Source organism: Zeus faber (assembly GCF_960531495.2).
Source record: "Zeus faber genome assembly, chromosome: 1".
NCBI classification, from domain to species: domain Eukaryota; kingdom Metazoa; phylum Chordata; class Actinopteri; order Zeiformes; family Zeidae; genus Zeus; species Zeus faber.
Window position 1 is genome coordinate 61,916,788 of NC_137193.1, and position 16,109 is coordinate 61,932,896.

The 16,109-nt window shown below is 42.5% G+C and overlaps 1 protein-coding gene across 1 annotated transcript in view; it reads right to left on the reverse strand.

Moving 5' to 3' along the window:
- Positions 1 to 16,109, reverse strand: part of grin2da (glutamate receptor, ionotropic, N-methyl D-aspartate 2D, a) — a gene marked incomplete at both ends in the record, with an annotated part of 164,648 nt that overhangs the window by 114,058 nt on the left and 34,481 nt on the right. Inside the window, one exon of the mRNA XM_079998209.1 lies at positions 11,726 to 11,866. Coding sequence (XP_079854335.1) covers positions 11,726 to 11,866 — 141 coding nt within the window. The remainder of the gene's footprint in view (positions 1 to 11,725; positions 11,867 to 16,109) is intronic.

Sequence of the window (16,109 nt, forward strand, 5' to 3'; positions counted from 1 at the left end):
AGAAGTCAGTGTGATCCGATCTGCCCTGCCCCTCTCCCTTTCTCTCCTTTTCCCCCTGAGAGTTGAGATGACTGGTTGAAAACCTTTTCTATTGGTTCCATCTGCCTTTCACTTTATCTTCGTCATCTCCTCATTTACACACACACACACACACACACACACACACACACACACACACACACACACACACAATCTAAATCGTGTGTGTCTCTATTTTCAGTATTCATTGTTTTTCTTCTCATCCTCTCCATCTCCAGTCTAATCTGACCCCCACTCTATCTATCGATAGATAGATAGATAGATAGATAGATAGATAGATAGATAGATAGATAGATAGATAATCGATCTATCTGTCCATCTATCTATTTATACAGTATATATCTATCCATCCATCTGAAAAACCACTCCTCCTGCACCTCCATCCATCCCTCCATCCCACCGAGCCATGCATCATCATCATCATCTTCCTCATTCTCATGTCTCATCAGGTACTTCCCGTCTGTCACTCGAGTTATGGAGTGATCAAACAGTGAGAGAGAGGAAGAGAGGAACAGAGGGATGCCATGCACCGAGCCGTGAAAGACAGACGGCTAACACACATAATGAGAAAATACACACTAGAAATTACACACTTGAAAATACACACTGGAAAATACACACTAGAATCAGGAGTTGGAGCCACAAACAATGATCCAGATTCCAAATGATCAACCTCCTCGTACAGACCCAGAGGGAAATTGAGGATTTGAAATCAAATTAAATACCCCAACAATGTATACAGCGCACAGTACACACACACTTCAACCACCACCTGTGTTGCTGCTTCAATAGGTACAGTACACTGCTAATATAGACCCCAATCATTGAATAGCCAATGGTCGCTGAATTAAGAAATTAAATAAATCTTTTCGAACGTGCATTTATTGAACAAATCGCACATGAATGCACAACCAATTAGACAGAACATTAATTTAAATAACACATTATAACTTTAAGAAATTCAAGTTTAATATGCCCATTTCCCTTTAAAAAAATATTCTAAACTCAACAAAAACTTCTCTTGAAATAAAAAAATAGCATGAGTTACAGTTTTTGGATTTCCCGTGAACGCAGCATCACTTCCTGCTTTTGGAGCGCTTTCAACCGGAGAGCCGTGTGTCCACATCTTCAGAGAAGGAGTACACTACTTAATCGGTCGTGGATGGCGTCGTTATCTCAGACAGATAAAAAATATCTAAACAAAAAATATTTTTATTTATATACCTATTATGCAAAACTCATATTTTCAGTGCTTATGCACATGCATTCAGGTCTCTGATGGGCCCACAAAAAAAACACAAACAACACAACCCAGTTTTTTTGTGAGCTGTGTGTTTCAGAAAACATTAGAATTGGAACCGCCCTCCATCTGAGTAACTCCACCCTCGCCTGGAGCGCCACTGGACCCACTTGCATCAAAGCTGAGCGCTAAGCATGGGAGCTGCTCTGCTGGCTGCACAGACCAGCACAAATCTTTTCAAAGAAAGAGCAATTAATACCAACTGTGTGTGAAGAAACTGCAGACGAGAGAAATGTAAGTATTAGTAAAATTTATTCTGCTGTGTTTCTTTCTGTGTGTGTGTGTGTGTCCACGGTAGGCAGACTGTACTGTAGGCCGCAGCTTGTGCTCTGCTCCACTGCTTCTCCAAACAAAACCGTAGACATATTTATTTTATTTATTTTTCCTACGTTTCCATAATTGAATGAATCCAAAAACCCTCAAGCCCCGCCGTATCCCGCTGTGCTCCAAGCTCCGCGCTGCTCCGGACACTGTGGTGAAAGTCGCAAGGGACTTTTAAATGAGGCCTTGTAGATCTATTATGAGTGAAGATTCAGCAACTGGATAGATTATTTATCGCCTAAAAATGTGTTCAGAAACAGAAGTTAGTGGACTGATAAGGTGAAATCAGCGAAAGTTATGGAGTAAATAAAATGGAACCCGGAAGCCATGCTCAAACGCCATTGGCTCATAGAGCCCGGAACTTGTGCTCAAACCCCATTGGCTCACATAACTAGCGGCCTCGGGGGGTGGCTCCTCCCACTGAAACAGCTTGTTTCCAGACAGGGTTGATTGGAGTCAATGTTATAATGGCTTTAATGCATAATCTAAATGGTATTTTTGGCAAAACAAAAAATGTAACATGTTTTGGGGACCTCAGAGACCATAAACTGTATTAATTTGGTGAAAAGGAGCATAATAGGTCCACTTTAAAATGATTGATGAAAAAAAATGATTTTTCTTATTCATCGCATTTCAGGCAGTATTTTGTGATGTGTTCATTGCGATGACGATGATGCTATTTATTGGTCATCATATATACAGATAGAGCCCCTGAGGCCCTTAGTTCTCTGAGCTAATGGTGTTTGAGAACAAGGTCCGTGTCCCGTGAGCCCGTGGGGATTGAGCACAAGTTGGGGGTTCTGTGGGGTTTGAGCTTCACTTCCGGGTTCCATTTTATTTGGCCCATAAACTTTCACTGATTTCATCTCCTCAGGAGTGGTGTAGTGGTGCCAAAAAAAATTTTTTTTTAAGAGGCCCATCCAACAAAGGATAAGCACTCTGTGTTATAAACAGTGACATGTAAGACTCCTGCTGCTTGACTTCAGGGATTAAGGGTCATTATGGAATCAACATTCGCCAGAGAAGAGCAATCGATCAATACTGGCCCAGAGACTGTAGGGTAAGACAACTACTGTTGAAGACCATCTCCTTAGTGTGTGTTTTCAGGGGAACATTCACACGTATTTGAGGGGTGCTGCCAAATATACATGCACACGCAGGAAAGCATGAATGCACGCGCTTGCATATGAATTAAAAGCAGAAAAACTGACCATCGCAAGTTACAAACATGTCGCTGTCGGCAACAAAAAGCACTAAGATGCTGTGAGCTCTGTCTGGGTAGGCAGCAAAAAATTATAATACAAATTAAACATTAAAAATTATAAATAAAAGATTTTTATATATATATACACAGTATATATTTATATAACACATTTATTTTATTTAGTTATGAGGCATCATAGTCCTTCCGCTCTTAATTCATCATTTATTCATCCACTTCTAGATCCAGCCACAAACAATTCACATCAATACACAGACTTCCTCCACAGTGGTCAAGTCAGAATGCTGGTGTTAGCACAAATAATAAACACAACAATGCATACTTGACCATAAGACCAGTAGTAGCCTGGTGTAGAGGTCTTCCCGGGTCGACCTGCACCCGACCACAAGAACCCGACCCAGTTCGGGTCCACTTTTTATTATCACCTAGGACAGGGGTCGGCAACCTCCAGCATTAAAAGATCCATTTGGGCGTGATTCCCACCAAATAAAACCCAACTGGAGCCCCAAAACCCATTTGACCGCTATAATGACAAATACAGTATAGTTTTATTATACTTATGCTTTGTAGTGTAAATAAGAACTGTAGTTTGTTGCATTTATGAAATAAAAGAACTACAAACTGATAAAGACTGTCAAACTGTCATTTTTTTTCTGTGCTTGACACAGCAAAACACTAAATTCTTTTGAACTCTAAAAAAAAGAATACTGGCACGTATCATTTTTCTTTGAAATAAAATACAAAATGCAGGTCCTTCACTTAGTTGTGGATTTGAAAAAAATAAATATTTACTTTAATTATAAGGGGCAAAAAAATTTCAAGTTTATGTTTTATCACGACTTAAGTCGATTTCAGTGTGCCGTCATCCGCGACTATTATCTCAGTCGCGTGCCACAGTCAACCGTCGACCTGAATATGAAACACAACTACAGTTGTGACCCAGTTCAGAGTCCGATATAAATATCTATATTTGCAAAATGAATAGCTCGTTTCTCTCACCTGCTTAATGCGATTTCTGCCCCTGAACTTCACTGCAGAGCTTCTCCATATCCGGGCTGTATGTAACTTTGAGCTTCACACATGACTGTTAGCTGTCATCAGTGAGTCGCGACCGATTATTGCTTTTTATGAAGTTCATGGTAGAAAACACTTGCTCGCACAAGTATGTTGATCCAAAGATGGACAGGACCCAAATGCGTACTTGTTCATGTTCAAATAGGTGTGGGGAATGGCATTCCATGTCTCGATTCCACTCCACATTCCATGAAACAAACTTTAATGTTCTATTTTCCTCAGAAACTTTTCTTTTTTTTGGATGTATCCATGGTTAGCTTACAGGGATTCGAGAGCTCAAAACAAGTCACCAGTCTGTCGGCAACCGGTGACGCATACAAGGTGCAACGCATATTTTGATCGACAAAATATTAAAACACGTTTTATTTCAATGTTACAAGATCACCTAAATCTCCAGAATCATAACTATTACATTGAAAAAATTAACTAAATAGAATAAAATGTATTTTAATTAAATAGCCATTATTTATTCACACTATTTTCTCAAAGCCACAGGGAGCCACGGCAGAGGGATGAAGGAGCCGCAAGAGGCTCTGGAGCCGTGGGTTGCCGACCCCTGACCTAGGACATGCATTGGGTTGGTTCTGTAATCTCGAGGGAACGGATCCTGGTATTAATACATTTTTTAATGGTTGGTTGTAATCGGATCTCAGGACAAATTTTTCCAGGTCCAAATGGGTTTGGGTCGGAACTGGGAGCCGTAAATACCTCTAGACTGGTGTCGGTACCGATAATAACACTAACAATGCAGTCCAGGTACATACGTCACCCACAGAGCCCAGCAGTCCTTCTTGGTGTTCTACTCGGCAGAAAAACTTCTGCCCCTTGGTTTGGTGATGATTTACAGCCCAGGTGTCTCCATCACTTAGAAGCACTAGAACTTGAAATCCACGTAAAAAAAAAAGCCTCGTAAAGTTTACAAGACGCTAAATGCTGCCATCTTGTAAGCGAGCGCTCAAAGTTTTGAGTTGAAGTGACAACGTCAAGTAACGTGAACACGCTTGTTCAATCCACAAAGCACATACGTAAGAAATGGTCGGTAGTCTCCATTCATAATGTACATTTATGCAGAAAGGTCTCGCCGCCCCGTGCCTTTCCATTTAGATCTCGAACGGACTGCCCATGCACCCTGTAAAACTGCCAATCAAACTGTAGGACACGCCCGGCGCTCCACAGCGCAGTGCACTCTGCTCCAGGCTGCACTCCAAATTCAAGCAGGAAGCTCAAGGAGCATCCAGAAATTAGGTGTGCTGCAACACCCTCAGCACCCCACTACCCGTGCTTATGGCTTATGCTTATGGCTCTCTCATGATTTGGCTTTGGCAGGACACTACTGAATGATACACATCAGAAGAGATTTAGAAGTGGGTATATGCAATGCTGACTGAAAAAAGAACTATGCTGTATACTTGCGTATACCCTGCACTAGACCACTGCTTATCAGTCCACCAAAAAACTGTTTCTGAACAAATTTGAGGTGAGAAACAAGTGACCCAGTTGCTGAATCTTCACTCATATTACTGTAGATATACAAGGCCTCAATTAAAAGTTTGGCCGGCGTATATGCACTAAAAAAGCGACATGTTGCAACGCATTTCAAATTGAGCCGGGCTTCATCCAGCTGCAGGGGGTCGAGCAACGAGAAGCTGACAGCATTGTGACAGCACAACATTGTGTTTTTATTTTATTTTACGTCTCCTTATGGAATAAAATAAGTGCTTGAGCTTTGTCCGTGACTCTCTTACCGCCCCCCCCCCCCCCCCCCCCCCCAATTCCTCTCAGGTGCTTCAAGACTCACAGACGGTTCATTTGTAATTAACAACTCTTTTAAATGACTCAGGATTCACTCCGGCGAAAGAGTGAATCTTCAACTCACAAACGGAAAATAATAACTGAACTCAATTAAAGTCCCAGGGAAAAAAAAGGTCAAGGTGTTAATTCATAATAACTGGTTTACACTTTGCTTTCCAACAAAAGAAATCATTTTGATAGAATTAATTGATTCCTGTGAGAATTCCGTTCACAGCACGGGGCCAAGCCGACCCTTCCTCCTCGCTCACCGTGCGTCACGCCGACTGAAACCAAACGGATGTCGGAGTCTGGAACCGACTCTCAAACAACAGTCAATCCTTTTATCCCCAGTTAAAATTTCTGATGTGTTTTGACACTGCGCTCAATTTTTCCCACTTGAACACATATAGTCACATTTTCTGCACCTTGAAATACAATGCAGTTTAACCAGAACGTCAGTTTAAAATGACTGTACAACTCGTTTAATCTAACCTCGGTATCTAGGAATTCATTTTAGACAATGAACCTATCGCCCATCTCAACTATCTCAGCGTTGACAGTGATTGAAGGTCGGACTCGGAGCGATGTGTTTTTTTTCCCCTCCCTGGGGTCCCTTAGAGCCGGGCTTCATCCAGCTGCAGGGGGTCGAGCAACGAGAAGCTGACAGCTTCAAGGCGACAGGGAAAGTTGAGCAGGTTTCAACTTTATGCAAATGAGCAGCGCCAGCGCCGGGCAACAGCCAATAGGAGAGAAGATACCCAAGCGATGGGGCACCCATGATCAGCGCCCCAAGACAGTGTGTTTTTATTTAAAGCATTTTAATTTTTTAATTTTATTTTACTCCAGCCGCTCTGACAGTTTGCCCAGAGCCGGCAAAATGGCTAGAGCCGGCCCCTGCGTGGGTGGAGTTACTCAGATGGAGGTTGGTTCTAATTCTACTGAGGCCCCACTTGACATTATGGGCATCTGAGGGGTTGTTTCCCACATGGTTTCTGAATTAGGGATCCCACAACAAATTGACTTTTGTTATTTCACAGTTTGTGTGTTAGTATTAGGGCTCAATGATTAATGAAATTCAAACTGACATCGCAATTTAATAGAGCCTATTTTTCTAATCGCAAAGCCTGCAATTTAAAAACAAAAACAAAACACAATCCAACATTAACCACTAGGGCTGTCCAGGGCCCGCTCTTCCTAACGGCGATATAGGTGTCTGCCTCAGCGAGCAATCTGTGTCCCTCTGCAATGGTACCGAAGATATGCCTGTCAGCGATGGGCGCAGCAGAACATTGCGTTTTTATTTTATTTTACGTCTCCTTATGGAATAAAATAAGTGCTTGAGCTTTGTCCGTGACTCTCTTACCGCCCCCCCCCAATTCCTCTCAGGTGCTTCAAGACTCACAGACGGTTCATTTGTAATTAACAACTCTTTTAAATGACTCAGGATTCACTCCGGCGAAAGAGTGAATCTTCAACTCACAAACGGAAAATAATAACTGAACTCAATTAAAGTCCCAGGGAAAAAAAAGGTCAAGGTGTTAATTCATAATAACTGGTTTACACTTTGCTTTCCAACAAAAGAAATCATTTTGATAGAATTAATTGATTCCTGTGAGAATTCCGTTCACAGCACGGGGCCAAGCCGACCCTTCCTCCTCGCTCACCGTGCGTCACGCCGACTGAAACCAAACGGATGTCGGAGTCTGGAACCGACTCTCAAAAAACAGTCAATCCTTTTATCCCCAGTTAAAATTTCTGATGTGTTTTGACACTGTGCTCAATTCTTCCCACTTGAACACATATACCGTATTTTCCAGACTATAAGCCGCTACTTTTTTCCTAGGTTTTGAACCATGCGGCTTATACAAAGGTGCGGCTATTCTGTGGATTTTTCTTCCACTGCTAGGGGCGCTCTAACCGGAATTAGAATCAAAAATAAGATGGACGAAAAATCAATGCAAAGAAGAATACGCTACTTTTTCTTTAGCAGATAGAACGCGGACGATAAATTACCAACTGGTAATTATTTTCAAATCCTCGCCCCTTCATCATGGAACCCACACGAAGAAGTTCGTATGATGCAAGTTTAAAGTTGAAGGCCATCGACATCAGTGTGAATCGGGCATTTAAAGCTGCACTCCGGGTTGAGTGGGAGGCTTGGATGACAAGTGGTGAGAAGTCATTCACAAAAACTGGCCGCATGCGAAAAGCATCTTTTTCTGATGTCTGTCAGTGGACCCTAACAGCGTGGAGTGCTGTGAAAAAATCCACCATCACCAACGGGTTCCGAAAGGCTGGACTGCTACGCGAAGAGAGCGGCGCACCTTCAGAGTCAACTTCACCGGAGGATGACAGTGACACGGAGAGCGAGACTGATGGAGACAGATGTGACGAAGCGCTTCTGAGGCTGTTCAACTCCGACACCGAGGAAGACGACTTCATGGGTTTCAGCGAAGATGATTAAAGTGACTTGTGGTTTCAAACACAGGAGAAATGAAGGTAAATAAATGCCGTTTTTTTTCTCTTGGTTCTGTTCTGTTTTAATCAGCAAAGTTGCTGCCGTGTTTAAAGGCACTGTTCGGAAAGAATCTGTTCAGGTACATACATGTACATTTACAGTTCAAAATCGTTCTGTACATGCAGTAAATATCTAATTTTTCAACATAGATATCTGCGGCTTATAGCCCGGTGCGGCTTGTATATCTCTTTTTTAAAAAATAGAGCGGATGGGGCTTATATACAGGTGCGCTCTATAGTCCGGAAAATACGGTAGTCACATTTTCTGCACCTTGAAATTCAATGCAGTTTGACCAGAATGTCATTTTAAAAAGACTGTACAACTCGTTTAATCTAACCTCGGTATCTAGGAATTCATTTGAGACAATGGACCTATCGCCTATCTCACCTATCTCAGCTTTGACAGTGATTGAAGGTCGGACTCGGAGTGATGTGTTTTTTTTCCCCTCCCTGGGGTCCTTCAGTTGGTACAGGTGTCCATCACGCCGCCGAGCGAGCGGCGCGGCCCTGACAGGGCGACACTGAATGCAGAGAATCTGAAATGTGTTGATGACAGCGTGAGCTTTATTGATTCATCTGTTGAGGTCTTCCGCCCGCGATAATATACGTGCACTGTACAACATTTCTGTTGTCCATTTTTTTGTGTATATTTGGAAATTTTATTTTATCTTTACATTTTTCAGTTTTATCTTATTATTCAGTCTATTACATTTTTTTAATTATTTTTCGTTTTGTATTATTCAGATGGTTACATTTTTGATTTTAATTATCGAAAAATATATTTTTACGTTTTTATTTTGTTATGCTTATTTTTAAATGCCAGTTGTCTGTAGTGAATCGCACCAATCCGCACTGTGCCTAATTGTGACCCACCGCAGCAAAACCTGCCATTTTGCGCATTTCTAAAATCGCCAGGAGCATCCAATTATTAAAAACCTTTCTTAAAGGGAAATTAGATTTTTCCAGATTTGTGATTTTCTTTGTGTTTCTCTCAACATATTTTCAAAACCCAGTTTGATTTATAAATAGTAGAAAAATGTTTAACCGTGGAGTTAAATATTCCCATTAGATTACATGGGGAAACGCAGTTCACTTACCAAGATGCTGAACAGCGCTGAACAACGTTGATCGATCGTTTCCTTTAAAGCAACAGTCCAGGTGAAGATCATTCCTCCATATTCCATGTGATGTAAAGTCACAATGTGAAACCGTTTTGATAGAGTTCAACCTTTATATTTTACTACTTTTACACACACACACAGACATGGGGCATGGGGGGGGCGTGTACCAACGTCAACGTCACTTCCTTAAACAAGACGAGGATCTGGTTTCACTCGTCTGTGAAAACTCTGTGTTGTTATTGATTACAAGAAGTGGGTGGAGGAAGATCTAAATCATATCGCGGACCTTAATCGTACCAGTGAAATAGATCCAAGTCAGTTTCAGCAGCGTGTACTGGACTTAATTTTCCGCAATGATAGTCAGTTCGCTGACACCGATGCTGAAGCTGATATTATCCCGGACTTGGAGAACATTTCAAACAACGGCTTTCAACCTGAATGTGACGATGAAACGGAATATTTTCAAGAATCACCGGAGGAGACCAATGATACGCCCATTGTTGTTACAAGGGAAGAAGTTGATGACGTGATGAAGTCCGTTGAGGTTGGTGATTTGAAATAAAATAAAATAATTCCACTTTTATAAAACATGTATATTTTCACTGATAAATAAAAGCTTTTTTAAAAACGAAAATGGTTGTGTTGTTGACGCTGTTCAACTTCATTCGGCAGTATGTTAATTAGCTATGTGGCTTTGGCTAGCGCATTTGCTTCTGGAAGCTAGATGAATGAAGCAAGTCTGGGCGAAACTTTCAAGGTGATCTCAGAATCACAGTTTGCCACAGCCTTGTCATTAAGAAGTCATAGCTTTAAAAATATTTGCTTGATTTGCACAAGTGACACCTTGTTTGGAAGCTCTGATTCTCCACTTTCAAATTAAGCGAAAAAAAGCCACCAAATGACCTTAAAGTATGCGGTGGGTCACAATTATATGAATGCACCTGGCGAGATGAATCGATTCTGATTCTAGAGTCCGGCTTTAAACTGCTCATTTAACCATTTAATAAGCTTTTAATGAAAAATGGGAATAATTTTCAGTGTAATATGTATGTGCATGTAAATTCATGTTTCCAGCTCTATACTGTACAGTTATGTGTACATTTACATATACTGTATGTATCTCTATTTCAGCATTTCTACGGGATTCAGTGGGTGATGGAGTTCTTTCTGTGTTCTGTATCTGTATTATTTTGCTTTTCATATTGTGTTTCTGTGCATGTTTCTGCATCCCTCCAATAAAGAGTTGTTGAGCAAGGACCTGACAGGGTCACATGGAATTTTCTCAATCCACCTGAATTTCCAGTGGTAGTGATCTATACAATTATTTTGTTCAACAATCGCATATGTTCTTCAGATGGCACTTTATAACAAACAGCCATTCACCGTATTTCTTTCATGCATGTTCTCCTCTGTATTCTATTTTCTATACTTTGTTAATCCCTGTGGGGGAAACTAGTTCTCTAAATTTGACCCATCCCAGTATCTAAGTATCCAGGAGCACTTACTCCAGATCTTCACCAATGCCTTGCTCAAGAGCATCAGCAAGAGCGTCTAACTCTGACATGCATTTCTTTTGGGTGGAAGGAAAAACACACGTGAACATGGAGAGAACATGCAGAACCCAGTCTAATTCAAATCCAGAACCTAACCCCTGAGCCACCGTGCCCCGTCATACGTGTTGTTTCTATTGTTGGTGGCAGGCCTGCCGCATGTCCAAGAGATGAAAGGCAGGTGAATTACCCAGAGGAACGTTTAAGCTCGTTGTGGTCAGTTAACCCTCCAGATGGATGAACACCCATGAAAAAGAACCACAAAACAAAAATATCCACCACCACCACAAGTGACCGGGGAAAACAAATAAATCGATGGAGCAGAAGGAGGAAAACTTTGGAGGAAAGGAAGCGACGTCTGAGAAGGAAGATGAGTGTAAACCCAAAAAAACAAAGGTTACAGTTTTGTACAGTGTTGCTATACTGGGATTTGTATTTGGGTGGATTTCCATTCCATGGATAGTGTTAAAACAATCTACACCTCACCTCAAGTCACCTATATGTCAACATGGATGGATGGATGGATGGATGGAAAACAACACAATATGACCCGAATACAAATCTTATTTATTTGTGTCTATGGGTTCGACAGTTTCTGAGCACCAGGAGAATTAAAATCAGAGCAAAAACAACAGGGTTCCCACCCATCGGGCTGGACCCCTAATAACCTTGTATCCCACCTTCCATACACAACATTCAGCTGATCCTCCATGCTTCCAGGCAGCCAGCAGATCCCCTTCCCCAACAACACCCCTTCATAACCTCCCTCCCACTCTCAAACCCCCCTCACCTGATCCTGTCTGGGACTCTCTGGGTCTGGTTGCCGTCCGTCTGGCAGTTGCCGGCATACTGCGCTCGGCTGACGGATCCCTGGTCCCTGCGGAGCGCCATGGCACCGTGGGTGAGCACGGAGACCCCCTTGGCGATACGCCTGCGGGGGGGCAGAGGTGGGGGGGCAGAGAGGGGGAGGAAGGGGGGGCAGAGAGGGGGAGGGAGGAAGAGGGGGTATTTGTCAGTCATTGAGTAGTTGTTTGAGAGAGCTGCAAATCCAATCTCTTGAGTCTTGGGTCTTTTTTGTCATTTTTGTCGTTTTTGTCATTTTGCGATAGATTCACTTTGTCTCACCCGGAATGCATGGAGCCATTTTTCTTTAGTACAATGTCAGTGAGAAGAAGGTGTATATCCAAGGGCACATTTGTAATATTTTATCCAAATTGACCGTGATACATCAGTGGGTGGTTGCGGAAGTTGCTGATCAACACCATTCAGACCCCTGTTCCCGCGATGAGGTTTCTAGCTCACCAAACTGGAAGTCGAGTATGGTCCGGTCCCTCTATTTAGGAGGAAACGCCCCTCACATAAAAGCTCCGCCCCCCTAACCTATGACGCTTGTATCCCCAAACCGCTTCCCTCATTATAGTTTGAGGCAACATTTCACAAACATTGAGTTCCAAACAAGCTGAGAGCCGTCTGCTCCAAAGGAGAACAAGAAGGTGGAGGTGGAGGTGGAGGTGGAGGAGGTGCTTCATATTTGGTGACGTTGGTGTAGTTCCTGCGGCTTCCTTTAGAGGATGCTGTTTGTCGCTACCTGTGCAATGTCACTGATTTCACCTTCAAATTAAGAGTTCGCTCGTCCGATCGAGTGAATTTATGCGATTGATCTGATACATTTTCTGTGTCATTTCCATTGATGTGGGATTGTCTGACAGGTTTGGAAATAACAAAAACAATAACGTTTCTCACGACATGTACGATGGCGATAATGTTTGTCATCGTCAGCGGTAACTGCAACTTCGAAGCGATCATTTCAAAAGAGAAAAACAAAACCAAAAAAATACCAAGAAGCCGAAGGATCTGAGAGAAATTAAAACGCTCAGTCACAGAAACAATAAAATAAAGAAGTTGCTAAAATGCCGCAACGTCATTAAGTTGAAAACCCGCGAGAGGGGTGGGGGGGACAGAAACAGAGAGAGAGAGCACGACAGAGACACAGAGAGAGAGACAGACAGAGAGAGAGAGAGATTTTGCAAAAAAGAAATGAGAAACTCAGTCGTTCCTCAAGGTGACTCCAAATGAATAGGGAAATAAAAAGGAGATAAAATGACTCAAATAAAAGAAGAATAAATGATCTGACAGCAACAAAAATCAAAAACTCAAATTATTTGACAATGGTGGATAGATAGAGAGAGGGAGAGGGAGAGAGGAGGGAGAGAGAGGGGAGAGAGAGAGAGATGGGATGGGAGAGAGATGGAGAAAGAGGGAAATCTTTCGTTCCACCCTATTAAGGTTTGATGTGACAACAACATGGAAGCAGGAGGGTGAAGAAGGAAAGATGAAAAGCAGGAAAAAAAAAAGAAACAAAGAGAAGAAATGGCCGAGGGGGAGAGGCAGAGGGATAGAAAGAGGGAAAGAGAAAGGGAGAAGAAGAGAGGGAGAGAGAACGTCTGGGGGCGTTAAACTGTAATATTAAAACACAGAGGGAGAGAGAGCGTATTGGAGAATATTACCCAGAATGCGCTGCACGGCTGCCTGGACAGTTTTAAATTTTAAACAGTGATTTAGCGGGCGGAATTCACTCTGCGCTTATAAAACCAAATATTAAAGCTGAGAAAGAGAGAAACCCTCTGAGATCTCCAGAGAGATAGAAATGTCAGCCCGCTCCTGTCAGGTGATGGACTGTGTCCTCACACGAAATCATGCCCGTGATCTAAACCGCCGCCACAATATAAACCACACCCACAATATAAACCACACCCATGATATAAACCACGCCCGCGATATAAACCATGCCCACAATATAAACCACGCCCATGATATAAACCACGCCCGCGATATAAACCACACCCACAATATAAACCACACCCATGATATAAACCACACCCACAATATAAACCACACCCACAATATAAACCACATCCATGATATAAACCACGCCCGCGATATAAACCATGCCCACAATATAAAACCACAGCAACAATATAAACCACGCCCATGATATAAACCACATGTAGATGTATAGATAGATGACAGACAGACATATAGATAGATAGATGAATTTAAAACTAAAATGTGGCTATAATTGTGTCTCCTTGACCGATGTCAGAAGAAAACAACCGGTATATTCTTGGGTTACTTCAACCTGCTTCCAGGTCTCCGTTTGAAAACAGATTTTAAATTGGAGGCACTGTCAGGTTGAATAAAGGTTGAAAAATAAAAAGAACAAATGGATGAACCTGGAGAGCGATGACTGTGATTGATGACCTGTGATGACCCTGATCCCTGGAGTGGATGGATAATTTGGGCAGTGGCCTCCACGGACAGATCAAGGCAGCTCTAAAAACACTGGTTGGAGATTATTCCATACTTTCTGGTGGTCCAAACAGACGGATTACAAAATGAAATAAAATATATCCAGTACCATCCCAAACAATGCTAAGATGCCAGCAGCCATGGCAGCATGGTTACTTCAGGCTCTTAGGCAGAATAAAAGCCTCTGAATACATGTGGAATAACTGGACATTATCCTGATCCTACCTGGAAATGACGTGTAGCCTGAGGAGCTAGTTCTGTCAAACAACTTGACATCACCACACACTTCCACACCCTTATATGCCTGCTTTGCCTCCTACTTTGCCTACTGCTTTGCTTACTGCTTTGCCTCCTGCTTTGCTGCATGCTTTGCTGCCTGCTGTGCCTCCTGCTTTGCCTTCTGCTTTCCTACCTGCTTTGCTCCCTGCTTTGCCGCCTGCTTTGCTTCCTGCTTGCTTGCTTCAAAACCCAGGTCTTTAGAGCAGCGAGGGGGCAATAGTACTACCCACTACTCAACCGTGTTCACCCTCTGCAGGGATCACTGCCCTCCATGTCAGAATCAGTGTCACCTGTGATTATCAGCCCTGCGATGCCCAAACGCGTCAAGGGGAACAAGGTGAATTTGGCCGCTCTGAGCCGGTGACCTGCAGCGTGGTGGAATGTGCCACTAATTTCCATGATAATTACTGTAATGGATGGGTGTGTTCCATCTAATTAGACAAATGGAGGGGGGTTCCTCTGTGTTCCTTCCTGCTATTTCCACTCTGTTGCATCAGAAGATCCATGTCTGGTAACGGACCCTTTCTCCAAAATCTTTCATCTCACCGGGTGTGGCGGATAAGAGAAAATTGGATTTTCTGTGTTTAGAATCCAACGCATCGAAGCCTGGCAGGCAACGTGTAGCAGGGGCCGCCTGCTTGGGCCTCGCTCCTGGCGGCGGAAAACTAATTTCACTGCCACTGTGGAAATGTGATTCATTAGAACATTTTGGCTTGAAAAGGCTGGAAGGAAACCCCAGAGTTTGACAGGTTTGGATTTGGAGGTGGAAGGAAAATGGACGAATAGAATCCATGAACTGAAGAATAGACGAATCGAATCCATGAAGGACTGTCCTGTTCCACATCCAGGGTCATGTTTGAGACATGTTTCCGTAACTTTTCAAAAATCTTCTAAACATGTATAAGAAATATTTCAGTCATGTTTTACAGATTTTTAGTCATGTTTCAAACATGTTTTAGGCAGTGCTTGAAGTTGAAAGAAAATAACTGCCTGTACTCCCCTTATTCCCATGTTGGAGTGTGTACAGTACAGCCATTTAAGTTGGAAATTCAGAGCTGATCGCTCGCACCAGAATTTTAAAAGATAACAGACCTGACCTATGTTACATTAACATTTCAGACATGTTTCGACGTGTTTCGACATGTTCAAAACAGCATGTTTTGGTTATGATTCAGTCTTGTTCCAAACATATTTCAGTCGTATTTCAAACAGCTTCCTCTGTAGCATGTTGCCACCGGTTTAGAGATTCTTAAATAGCTTGTCACGCTCCACTCCTCTAGCGTCTTCTAAAAGCTCTAAAATCCCTCTTTAACCCCCATCCTCTCTCAGATCCTCACCATCTCCATGGATGCACTGGATCTATCGGAATGATTATGGGATCAGAGCTTCTGCCGGGATTCACCTGCTCGGCCTTCTGGAGTTCCTTAAGGAGACCCAATTATTTGATTGGGGGGCTTCATGCTGTCGTTGCTTGAACAGGAAGCCATGCAGACGTCGGCAAAATCACTGTTTGTAGGAATGGGGAAATCACCAATTATGTATATTAAGAGGTATTATTATGTTTGTTGGATGCTTGTAAGTTTGGT